At 49.1% G+C, this 13,005-nt stretch overlaps 2 protein-coding genes across 2 annotated transcripts in view; one reads left to right on the top strand and one right to left on the bottom strand.

The window, feature by feature from the left end:
* The window catches only part of GFM1 (G elongation factor mitochondrial 1), a 27,394-nt gene extending 24,525 nt beyond the window's left edge, over positions 1–2,869 (top strand). The window contains exon 19 of the transcript XR_015183549.1: positions 2,841–2,869. The gene's annotated coding sequence lies outside the window, so the exon portion shown is untranslated. The remainder of the gene's footprint in view (positions 1–2,840) is intronic.
* RARRES1 (retinoic acid receptor responder 1) lies at positions 2,770–13,005 on the bottom strand. Its single transcript, XM_086467550.1, has 6 exons — positions 12,772–13,005; positions 5,601–5,663; positions 4,511–4,688; positions 3,943–4,079; positions 3,071–3,133; positions 2,770–2,976 (listed from the first exon to the last, which is right to left on the bottom strand). The coding sequence occupies exons 1-6, from the start codon at positions 13,003–13,005 to the stop codon at positions 2,818–2,820; spliced, it is 834 nt and encodes a 277-aa protein (XP_086323676.1). The 3' UTR covers positions 2,770–2,817.

Below are 13,005 nucleotides of genomic sequence, written 5' to 3'. Positions count from 1 at the left end.
ACAAGGCGTTTGGAAAGAGTTGATAATAACGTAGGTAGGAGTTAACTCTCTCCGAAATGCAGAACAACCTGGGTTTATTTTCTGGGCTCGCTTTTGTCAGCTCCTTGTTAGAAAACCAAACGCAAGATTCCTTTTCCATCGAGAGGGTGTGCTGCTGACGGTGCTTAGCTTGGGGATCCGTTTAATAGATCTTGCTCACTCGTAGGAGAGAGATAAAACGAGGCTGTTACAGGGAGGTGGAAAAGAGACAATATTATCATTGATTTGATTTTTTAATTACAACCAGAAGACCCACGCTGAATTTTCTTTGCTGACCTACTCGGCTTAACGGCGTTTTTGCAGACTTCCAGTAAACAGAGAGTGAAGTTCCAGTTCAAACCCAGCTACATTCCTGGCACAGGATTGTGGCTGATGTTTACCAGACGCCCACAGACGGGCTGCTTCTCCTCAGCCTTCACAGAAAGAGTGAAAATTCTTTATTTTACCCTTGAAAAAAGCACGGTGTCAGAGGCTCATCGGGGACATGTACATGCTAACTGAACACAGGCCTAATGTTGTGTGCGAGTACGATGTTGCTGTGGCCAAATCCTTCTGGATTCCCTTACATCCGTCGCTTTGTTTTTGTGAAAAGACTCAGCTGGAACTCGTTTCAAGAAAAGCCCTGTGGGTTCTCTGCCATTTGGAGATTTTCTTAAACAAGCAAATACAGCGCATTTACCAAAATTCAAAGGTGGCTTATAAAAGCGGTATGAAAGCACGACAGAAATGGGGTGGTTGTTATTTTTTTTTTTATATTTCTGGCTCCATTTGATCGCGCTCGTGGTGTGACTTGGGCGAACTCTTCCTAGCAGCAAAGATGGGAGAGCGCTGTTCCTCTTGTCTGTGCCTCTTACAAATCGGCTACAAATGGGGTTTTTAGCGCGAAGAATTCCCCGTGAACCCACCTGAGCCGCGATTCCGATAACGGCTACGTGGATGTAACCAAGAGTTTTGCTTGGGTCAAAACTGTATGATTTTAGGTTCTGATCCACTGACTGAATTCTTGGCCCTAAAGAAGGCGGTGGAAATTTTTGCCTTTGAATTCCAACAGGTTTGCTGCTTATCCAGAAGTCATTGTGCGGTTTCTTAACTGACATATTGTTGCGTATTGGTGCCCAAAGCTTCACCAGTCTGGCAAGTTGGAAGTGCCAGACCCTCTGTTCCCGGTCTGGAGAGTAGCGGCAAAAACAAGGTGAAGTAACCAAACTTGTGGTTAAGTGCATTGCTGAAGTAGAGCCCCAAAGTGCAAGATCCACCCTATTTTCCCATTTTCATTCTACAGAAATATCTTCATCACCAATTTCTTTAAGAAACATTGTCATTATAAGCTCTGATTTCATGCTTTTGATGGTGAGAAATGTTTTACCAGCACAAAAGAGAACACCAAGAGTGTGCGAAATGCTGCTTCACCGAATTTATTGCGATGCCTGTTGTGTGCTCATAGAGAAAGCTGCAGTCAGTAAGAGTATTTCAGACTACTACACTTGTGTAAAATGCCTGAATTTGGGGGGTCAGCAGATCACCCAGCCTAAATACATGTTGGATACCTTCATCATCGTTACAGATCAGTGAGAGCTCAATATACCACGGGTCACAGAGAACATAACCCTCCCAGACAGCGGGGCCCACGGCCCGTTTTCCGAAGGAAGGTGTACGCGCTGATCCGGCGTTAATTTAACCTGGTGGAAATCTTGCTAATGGGGGGGAAAAAACAGGCGAACTCGAGGCAGTTTGGCACAATCTCGGTGTACAACAGCCGGACAGGGGTTCTGCTGTAAGCCCGCGTGGGGAATTTGGCGTGAAAGGACAAGGACGGTTCTTGTGACAGGACCTTGCTGTGGTTGGGACGGGTACGAGTCACGGCAGTCGTTGCTATGAGCTGCGTGACGGGGCGTTCTGGCAGTGGCTGTTCCTCCACGGAACCCAGATGTGGGAATTCATCTGTACAGAGCCGGCCCCTCCGCAGTTCTGTCTGGTTTCCTTCGAGGTAAAACAGCAAGAGCTGCAAACAAAGACAACCCCCTCCGCTGCCGCCGGGCAAGCGCTGCCTCGGAGCGCTCTGGAGTGGTGACCGATGCGGGGGACAACACAACATGTTCTCCTTAAATCGATATTTTCTGAGTCGCCTTCGCAAATACGAGAGAAGAAACGTTCTTTTTACGTCCCTTCACGCCGCAGGGGGACCGGGGCCGTGCAGACGCTGGTTACTGGCTTCTGCGGGGCCTGGCAGGGAGACGTTTCGCTGCCCATGCTTGTCCGCAGCCTTTTACAGGGCGGACACCGGGAGGAGACGGAAAGTGGGGGTCAGACAGCAGCAGCAGCACGAAAGAAAACCCAGCCTCGAACCCTGCGTAATGGTATTTGTTTTATTGGAGATGTAAGTTAAAAATCAGCGAGTATCTATCCCAAAAAATGAAAAAAAAAAAAAAAATTAAAAATCAGTAGACAAATATTTCGTAGTGACAGATTAATACTTTTCTCAAGATTTTTATCCAAATATATTAACTTTGTTTACAAACTATGTTACTCTACGTAACAGTTAGTGACATAAAATCAACTTATGTATGTGTATCTGTGTGTATAGGTAGTAGCAAGGTTTTTAGGTAGAACTCTAGAACACGAGACTTGCAGTTTGAGAAATTCTAGGTATTAATTTTGGAACAGAAGAGCCTAGTGAAAGCATTCAGATACGCTGATCGACTTGTATAGAAAATGATCACAGCCCCGGGGATACAAACACAAGCTTTTTCTCATTCAATAGATACGCGCAAAGCCGTTTCAAAAATTTGCTCCCCTTTCAGGTAAAATCCCAGCAGCTGATCCAGATTCCACTCCAGATCCATCTTCGAGCCCCTGATTCTCCGAAGCGCAGAAGTATTTCACTTTCAGAGGGTGACCAGGAAGCCAAGTGAGGCGCATGTGGCATGAAATAATCTCCTGGAGAAGAGATTTTAAAATAGACGTATTTTATGATCTTGATACTGTTCCTCTGTTGATGAGAGGGGGGGATTACACGCGTACGCTTTTTTACCTGAGTTGGGATTTCATGGAGCAGGACAGTGTAGTCAAACTCAACGAAATCATCTTTCCTTATCTGGGCATGGGTCAAAGAGGAGAAAAAAAAAGAACACAAGTGGTATTGTTGAAGTTGAGAGCCTACCCTGATCTACCCGGCCGCATTTGGCTTGCTTGGGGAGCAAGACGAATAGGGCGTGAGGTGGCCGTGGTTGTGGGCTGGAGTGAGACGGCGTTTGGATGTGGAGAGACGGGGAATTGGGAGTGTTTAAAAGCTTTGAAGGCACTAGCTGCAGCCTGACTGCTCTCTGCCATCCAGCTAGGCTGACTTGAATGCTAATTAATTGTGTTTAGCCCTCAGATAAATGTGAGGTTATTACCTGCCTGTTAATCTCTCCTTTGGAAAAATCTCATTCTACACAATTTGGGAGTAAACGGAGCGCTGCCTACCGATCCCAGGTGACAGGGACACAGAGCTTTGGGAGCTCCCGTTTGATAACGCTGCAGGGGTGAGGTACGTTCCCCAGAGAGCGCGCGGCAGCTACCAGGCTGGTGCCGCCTTCGAGCTCGGTACTAGGAGCGACTTAGAGTGGGGCTGATGAACTGCAGGACCATATCTTCAAATCTCCCGGTTTGTCCTGCAGAAGCCAGCAGATCCACTCGTGCAAACAAGGAAAATCAAATTTGGTCCCAATGAGTTAAACTTTTCCACCAAAACCTGGACAAAATACTCGTCCAGAAGCGGAGATACTTGTAAGGAGAAGCCACTGGGATTTGGGGAGAATGACACCCATTACAGCGAGCAGCGTGATGGCTGTTTCATTCTCTGCTGCTTGCTAGACTCCGTTAGCTCCTGTGAGGCGGACGTGGAAGTTCCGCTTCGCTTACCCACTGCTTCACAGACTTGACTTGTGCCATGAAGTAACCCAAATTCTCTGTTGACTTTTCCCACATGATGTAACTGCTGCCAGCGACAGCCAGAGCCCACACTGGCTCCAGGGCAGGTTCAATGTTTCCATAGCTGTCTGCAAGGGAGAAAGAGAATAATATAAAAATGATTAATTCTGGCTGTTCAGCAGCAAAATGATAAACCACAGAGCACTTCTGCCTGGCGTCGCACTGTTCCTGGGAAGCGACTCTTCCCTCCGACGCGTTACAGTCGGGAGCGGCGTTCAACCCGCAGCCGTAGTACAAGCGGGAAAGCGTGACAGAACCGAAACGGCCGAGAGACGCTGTTCGCAGGGTCCCCACAAAGAGGTGAGGAGCCCAGCACCCACGACAACGGAGGTCCTTGCCTAGCCGGGAGGACAAGAGGGACTGGAGCGCTCTGCTTCCAGGATGGACAAATTCTGTAAGTCGTTCCCTGTGAATTTCCCCCCGCAGCTGGGGAAGGTGTGTGGGTGCCCAGGCTTTTTAAGGTAAAATGAAGTACGGGTGATTCTTTGGAGGAATGTACCTGGAATATTGTTTCCAATTATTGGTTTGGTTTGGCGCCTGAATTTTTGGTAAAGTCTGCTGTCCTCTCCTTGGATTTTCTTCTGGTCTTTGGTATGGGTGCACTTGATGCTGACCACAGGCGGAGACTTCTTCTTCCTCGGATACAACACCGTAGCCAGGCAGCTCCCCGCATCTTCCTGTAAAGGCAGAATTTAAAACTCTTCTCTTTAATCAAGATTTTATTTACCAGCAACATATTCTTTAAAAAAGCTCTTGGTATTAACATGTGAAATATCCACGTGGAGTACGAATGTGTCTTTGTGAGATGCTTTGTGTGAAGCTGTACAGGGGTCAAGAAAGTCTTTAGAAGGACATCATTTTTTTTTCCAGAAAAGTAAATACGTTAAAACCACAAGGCTGAAGTGATCTAACAGAAGGTTTTAATTAACATGTAGCAGAAATGCACTAGGTCATCTTGGAAATATGTTTGGGAGTTCTCAAGAAATAACATTAATTGATAAGAGGGACTTCCATTGTACGATACTTCAGCCTTGAAACAAAAATCATCTAATGCTTCATATTAAACTCTGAAAATAATTTGTATTCCATAAAATGTGTGTGTAAAGGCAAAGCGGATGCTTACAGTCAAATCGCTGACGACAGCTGTCCAGCAGCGGGCGTGGGGGGGTTATAATTAAAAAGAAGACACAACTGTCCCCCCCCTTTATTCTCATTTTGGCGTGTGGGCGCTACAGCTGGCTGCCAGGACCATACTGCGGGGCTGACTTGGGACCACCACAAAAGTTTCCCTCGGGCGCTTGGTTGCCTGATGTGACTTGAAACCAGACAAATCCCCAAGCAGAGCAGGCAGCTGCAGTGCCCTAGCCCCCCGGCGGAGGCAGAGGACTGACTGCAGGAGATACTCGGGCGATCCGAAGAGCAAGCCATGCCCCTAGTTTGGACAGGCAGGGCGAAGCGTAAAGGTGAATCTTTCTGTTGTGGGGAAAAAAACCCCATTTACGCCAACGCTTAAATTTACCCTGTTGTGGGGATGGTGGCGTTCCCTGAACCCACGCTGCCGGGAGGAACGCGGAGGGCCGTCAACTCACCCCGCTTTTGTAGTCTTCAGTGGTGAACTGCAGGTAGTACTTGTGCCCGGAGTCTGGGATGCTCTGGAAGAGAGAAGGGTTCAGCCGTCAGCGTAGCTGCAGCGTGCCGAGGGGTGCCGTGAGCGCCGCGGAGGGAAAGCGAGGGCGCCCGTGGCTGCCTCGGGGCCTTGCAGCACCAGGAGATCGGTCAGATGAGATGGTCCCAGCAGCAAACACAAAAGGGCTTAACCACAACCATAACTAACCCTCACATTAAGGGATATTTTAAAGCTTTTCCTCACGGAGATATGCCAGAAGAAAAACACAGCTCGAAGTCCTTCGCAGGACGGAGTGATACTGAGGAACTTTAAAAATAATAAAGTTACAAACCAGTGTTCAGCTTCTGAGGAGGCGTTTTTTGCACAGAGTGCCCTTGGATACATAAATTACTCAAATCTCGGTGACTGGGGCAGCAGAACAGGAACGACGCGGGCTCATGGAATCCTGGGGTCGCTAACCTTGCTAGGCTTTTACTGCTGTGACTGGAAAGAGACTAATTTCAGATTCTGACAGGAATTCTGATTGATCTGCTCTCTTTTGCCCTGAAAATACCAGTCATTAAGTCGCCCAAACAACTATCCAAGATTCCCCATGTTAAGGAAAAATAAAAGAATACTCCTTGCTCACGGGAAGCCGCCAGTAGCACCTCTTGCGGCACAAAACATCAGAAAAGCCTTAGAAATGTTCACCTTTGAAATACGTCATTTTCTTGGATTTGGGTTTTTTTTTCGGTTTGTCTGGGTTTTTGTTTTCCCCGTTGCTGACAGAAATGGTTCCGTTAACCCATTGTATGTTTGGTGTGGGATATCACAGGCTGTCCTGGCCCCAAGCATGCTGAAACAGAAACCAGCTTTGAATATTGGCCATGAAAAATATGAATTACCGTGAAACAGGATCAGCGTCTCATTCGGCAGTGTAAGAGCAGAGCCTAACAAAAAGCCCTGGCATTATGTGCTCTTCCCTTCATCAGTCAGTCTCTCATTTTCTTACCAACTTTTATATTCACTTTTGAAATGTCTGTATTTGTTTTTGAGTGGGGAGTCCCAAGTAACAAATAGTGTGGAAAAACTTCATTCAGCTAATTCCTTGTAAAATGACAATACGTATCACCTGACAGGTACATTTCCAAGCCTTTCCTTGGATTAAATCAGAAAGGAATAAGGGAAGAAAATAAGTCTTTTTGTATGCTAAACTGTGATTTAGTAGACAAGCTTTCTGCTCTACGAGCCAGGTCACTTCTGTGTCTGAAAGTTTGTTCCTTTTGCATCTATTACCTGGTTTGATACGAGACATTCTCCCTTGTCATGAACCTCGTCTGTTCGCTGCTGGTGTAGGCGTTGTTGTTACGCTGGGGCACGGGTGAGGCAGGCAGCGTTTTGCTGGAGAATGCTCGCTGCCTCCTGGAGTGTACATTTAACTCAAATTATTCCAGCAACAGCCCTGATTTGATTGTTTGTTTGCTTTTTGAATACAATGCTCTTCAGATGAATGGGAGGGGGGGGAATTCTGGCTGTTTACGTAATTGTGAAGATTAGAACCCAAAGCAAACATGTGTGTTTTATTTATCTAAACTTGAGCCTTTGTGTTCCCACCCTACTTACTTCCAGCATAATGTTAGCAAAGCTTCATTCCCAGGGCAAAGCCACCAGCCCAGCACCTGCCTTCAGTGCGGACGTGGAGTCACACGCTGCAGATAAAAGGACAAATCGGTTGAGTCACTTGCTCTACTTTTATAGAATGAAGCTTTACGGTGAGGCAAGTGTGGAGCTGGGCCCAGCTCACGCTGCGAAGGGAATGGAGGAAACGGAGAGAGGGTGAGTTCAGACGCTCGTAATCTCTTTCTTCTCTTGCCTCCTCGTTCTCCCCGTCTCCTGCCCCCGTTTTCTGTGTCAGCTAAAACGTTGTCCTCAAAATGAGCGAGAATGTGACGTGAGGAGACACTCTTGGCATAGATTAAAATAGTAGAAACTAGCTTTCTGGAAAGCAGGTTGACAAAAGAATCGGTAACTCGTGGTGCTGAAAGAAAGATCTCATCTCTCACGATAATCACTGCAGTGAAGTCTAAAGTTCCAGCCATTGCAGAGCTGCCCGAGAGGGGCCGTCACTCGTGTTTCTAACGTTCTCCATTTGATCAAGTATGGGTGTTTTTGAAGCACAGCGACCCAGGCTTATTCCTTTTCTTGCCGTGAGTACCGCAGATGAGAGACCCTGAAACAGAGTCAGTTGGACCCCAGCGCTGCTGAAGCAGGAGCTTCGCTCTGATTGACCCGCTGAGAGCAGACGGGGTTTCCTGCTCAGCCTTTGCCTGGGGGGGCACCGTACAGCAGCCTGACTGCACTCCCAGGTACAGCATCAGGGTCTCCAAGTCTGTAACGGGAGCTCTTTTGTAGTTAAGTCAGATCTTTGCTGTCCGGCATATCCAGGCATTTAAAATACAGCCAGCTAGTCTTCCAGTATGATTTGTTCCTGTATTGGTGTCACCCGTTCTCTGTGCTGAAGAAAACCTCATTTTTATAGCTGTGATAACTTTGAGTACAGTAATCAGTCTGACACAATATCTCAGCAGTTTCATTGCCTTTGCTTGATATCGAGCATTAGTGAAGAAAACAAAGTCAGTGGGGACTTTTTGTAAACTAATTTTTCAGTCTCTGATTCCTCTCAATAGAAGGCGATAGAAAAGCTTCATGGCTAATGACTTGGTAAATACTCACTTTAAGAAAAATACGTAATTCTGGGCTTACATGGATTTTGAAGTAGATATTGTCCCTTCATTTGCAACAACTCCACCACAGCCGTACTACTCGCCTAGAAAGCTTTCAAATGGCGCCACGCGGCCACCACACAGACCCAGTCTGGGTATGATACAAGAGGGCTTCTTTGATCGTACCAGGGAGAGGGAGAAGGTACTTTTGGCATCAAATAATTTCAACTTTTACAAAACTATTTCTAGGTTTGAAGGAAAACATCACTTTTATTTCCACGGTTATTTTCCACTCTCATCCCAAAATGCATCACTGTAAACCATCCCATAGTGCAAGTTAAATCAGAGCTCAGGAATATTTGACATCGCACGAAGATGGCTGGCTGAAAGCAGCCAAAGATAAAAGTGTCCAAAAGAGAAGAAAACAAGTGAGTAATTCATTTTTCCACTGAATAGCTGGGTCACAGGATTGTTTTATTTCCAGGCTCAAAATTAATGCAACTTTCATAACCGATTTTGAGTACTGTAGAGGCCAGAACAGCAATTTAAGAGCAGTTTCATTCCAGGTCCCAAAGGAGGTGGTTTCGAAATTGGTTGACACTGCTCTGCCTCCCCGCTGGCACGGAAAGGGGTGATCCCTCTGTCGCCCCTTGCCACAGGTTTCCATCTCTTCCTCCGTGTGTTTCCCCACCAGCGTTTCTTCCCTGCGACCAGTTTTTTGGCCGCTGGATCAGAAGGCTGGGCTGGGCACTGGGCACAGAGAAGCCGTGAGAGAGAGGTGTCTGCTGGGGGCCTGCCTAGGGCCAGTCCCACCTCGCAGCCCTGCCGCTGTCCCTGCAAGCCAGCTCAGGTGGCCCGTGGCTTCTGGGGGTGCTGGAGTCGTCTGACCCACGAGCAGCCAGCTGAGCTCTCGGGCTGCCCCAGGCAGGAGGGAAAAGCCAGCGGAGATGGCTATTTTCTCACCCGCTCTGTATCTAGCTTCCCTGAGACAATTTACCTACCCTGCAACTGATTTTTACCTTTCCCACCCTGACGTGGGGTCCTGACTGTTGGAAATAAGCGGAAATCTTTTAATTGGCTTCTGCTATTAGGACCATAGCTCTGGTTTTACACTGTTTTGTGTCAAGGTGAGCTTGTGAAGAGAAATACCCAGCTGTAAAACTGTATTTTGTAGTCCAGTTTAAACAAACGGTGCAGTTTAGCCAAGGGATGACCTGGCTTGACCCGTACTCTTCACCTCCCGGTTCCCCTACCTACTGCTCAGTTACCATTTCCAGGGCAGCCTGGTATGGGAGGCTGCTACGTCAGTGCTTTGAAAGGTTCTCTCTTGGATTCTGGGATCTCCAGCTGGCACACGCTAACGCTGCTGCTCTTCTCAAAAATGTATTTTAAAGGGCAGCTGTCAGCAATTCCGTGGGGTGCACGCTGGTGTTTCCTAGAAGATACTCGCTTAAGTTAAGGAAAAAAAAAAATCAACCACGTGAATGAGAAGGGACAACAAAAAGAAAACTGCAGCCAATGGCAAGGCAGGGATTATTCTATGTTTGGCATATCCCTACTGTTTGTTGCTAGGAGAGAAAAGCACCGAAGTCTCATTCTACCTGTGCTTGAAAAATCCTTCGCATCTAGCAGAGGCACCGTACTGGTGACCATCTCCAGTCCTGTTTCTAATTACCAGGGTTTCACGGGCTCGTGGGCTAATAACATTCTTCTTAAAATACAGTGCTCATGATTAAATTCCATTAGAAAATTATTGTATTCTTACTAGCTCCAGTAACATACTAACCAACAGGCAACTGGCCTTCTTAAAAAAAAAATGAAAGAACAGAAACCAACTAATCAAGCAAAAACCCCCCAAACCCCAACAGCTCTGTCTCTTGCGTTCATGTAATATAGCACATTCCTTTCAGGAAATTCTTCTCATTTTTATACGGTGGAGGACAGGAAAGAAGGAAGTGACCGTGTCTAGTATATTTCTCATCTTGTTTTCACAGAGCGTGCAAAGAAAAAGGGGAACTAAACTGCAGAAGGTGGTTACTGCAAGCTCCAACAGCATCAAGTACTGTGAGGAAATAATGAGGCATTTCACTTCTCTATAATGAACCGATTTTTTTCTTTCCTGTATTAAAAGGCAGGTGGCTGATAGTCGGCGGAAAAAAACTCCCTTTCCCTCCCCACAACAAAACCCACCTCAGAAATACTCAGTTGCACTGTGGTTGGAAAGAGGATCTGCACCAACCCCTTACTTCTGATGCGCCTGTTTATTAGACACCCGCGTGCTTCCAGGAGCACAGGGGCCGTGCTTAAAAGAGACACGAGCATTTGTATATGTAAATATATGCATATGCACAGTGCCCAGCAAATCCAGCAGGAGCACTTGCCGGTTTCGAGAGAAGTATCCAATATTGCAGTGAACGTGTGTCACAGGCGTCTGCAGCCTTTTCACAGGAAGAATGAAACATCACACCAGCACATCCCCGCTCCGCGTCTGTGAAACTGGACGTTTAATGACGCGTTTGGGCGTGATGATGAGGACAAAGAGTTACATGAAGGGTGTGGTCTGGGATAAATCTACAGCAGGACCCTGTGTTTGCGTTCCCGGGCGGGTAGCACGACTCACGCCCAAAGTAATACACAAATTCTAAATAGTTACGCAGCGGTTCGTGTTTCGTCAAATTTAGTTGGAAAATATTCTGGTCTGTTAAATACTGTGTGCAACTCAGTCTTGTGGAACCACAGTCAACGGGGATGTATGTGAAAGATTGAGGCTCAAGTTCAATGGTGTAAGGACCGCAACAGTACGTCCTAAGCGCCTTAGGCAAGCTTGGAACTTCTTACTTGAAAGGGAAGATTTTACACTACACCATCTTATTCTCAGTTTTAGGAGTGAGGGCCTGAATTGAACATGCCACGCAGATGCTGAAGGACAAATATTGTAAGCTCTGAAAAGGATTCAGTGGAATCCGGTGCTGCATCTGGCACTTCAGACTGGGAATCCAAAACAACCAGCCCTCGCTCTAGGGAGCTGCCCAGCACTAGCCTTGAGGGAAAAACTGCGATGGAAACTAGGAAAAAAACTGGGTTTAAATCCCATCCACTGCCATAGCTTAGACCCTCCTCGGCTCTCCAGAAAGGTAGTGCTTTCCTTCCAGGCTCTACAGCCTTGGACAAATGTTCCCCAGAAGTTTTTGCCTGTTCTTTTACTTTCAGAAACAGAGTAAGCTGTAAAAAAAAAACCCAAACCCCAGACCTGTGGCTGGAGGGTGAATAGGGCTGCATGGCATGGTGCTCAAGGGCAGCAGCCCTGCTTGTCAGTGTGCAGGGTGCAGGTACACGGGGCATGCCCTGGGCACCGCCTCGAGCATCCCTGGCAAGTCTCCGTGATGTGAAAGCTCTGCCCCCGTAGCTGCTCTTGTCTGGGACTCCCACCCCTTTTTACCACTTCACCTTGACGTGGTTTTTTTTGGAAGATAAAGGCATGACTTCTGATGGGAACTGCATTGCTTTTAGTTGAAGTTCTCTGTCTGCCGAGATGGAAAGCCAAGCCGTTGCCATCCCTACTCAAGGCAAAGTAGATGGCCACCCCAGAAATCATTCTGCTGAAAATATTTCCATATCAACCTGTTTTCTTTCCATCCTGTGCCCACTAAGTGCCTCGGTTTCCTCCTTCCCTCCTCTGCGCTACACAGCTTTTGGCCGTGGGGCACTCGGAGCAACCTCAACCACCATACAGGGCGCTGGGCTTGGGGGATATTTAAATCGTGACCTTTCGAGGTGGATGCCCACTCCTCCCCTGAGGGGACCCGGGTGCCCCGACCCTCCCTGAGGGAATGGGCGGCGGGACGGCAGCCCCTTGAGGGGACCCGGGTGCCCCGGGATCCCTGGGGGAAGGGGCGGCGGGACAGCGGCGCCCTGAGGGGACCCGGGTGCCCCGGGATTCCTGGGAGAAGGGGCGGCGGGACAGCGGCGTCCTGATGGGACCCGGGTCCCCCGGGATCCCTGGGGGAAGGGGCGGCGGGACCGCAGCGCCCTGAGGGGACCCGGGTGCCCCGGGATCCCTGGGGGAAGGGGCGGCGGGACCGCAGCGCCCTGAGGGGACCCGGGTGCCCCGGGATCCCTGGGGGAAGGGGCGGCGGGACCGCAGCGCCCTGAGGGGACCCGGGTGCCCCGGGATCCCTGGGGGAAGGGGCGGCGGGACCGCAGCCCCCTGAGGAAGGCGGGAAGGCGCCTGGTGCCCCGCGCGGGGCCGCGCTAACCTCCGTGCGGCTCAGCTCCGCATCCCTGCCCCACTCTTTTATTACAATAAATTACTGCTAATTATGCTTTTCCCAGCCTCGGACCGCGCCTGCCCGCCTGGGGACAGCCCCCGCCCGCACCGCGCTCCTCCGTAGCCGCAGCCACCCTCCTTCCCCGCCGGCTTCCATCCCCTACCTTCAGCGTGGCCTTGCGGACCTGCCCCAGCGCCTGCAGCGCCCCGGGGGAAGCCGTGTGGAAGTTGAGGTAGTGCAGAGCCACCCGCGCTGCCCCGGCGGCCAGGGGGCTGCTGGGGTCCAGCTCCCGCTCGCCGCCGCCCGGCGCCGCGACCGCCGGTAACAGCAACGCGCTGAGGCGGAGGAGGAGGAAGAGGAGGAAGGCAGCGGGCGGCGCGGCGCTGAGCCCTTGCAT

The sequence above is a fragment of the Leptosomus discolor genome, chromosome 7 (assembly GCF_034619465.1).
Source record: "Leptosomus discolor isolate bLepDis1 chromosome 7, bLepDis1.hap2, whole genome shotgun sequence".
Taxonomy (NCBI): Eukaryota; Metazoa; Chordata; class Aves; order Leptosomiformes; family Leptosomidae; genus Leptosomus; species Leptosomus discolor.
The sequence above is the reverse complement of the archived record's forward strand: the minus strand, read 5'-3'. Positions and strand labels throughout refer to the sequence as shown.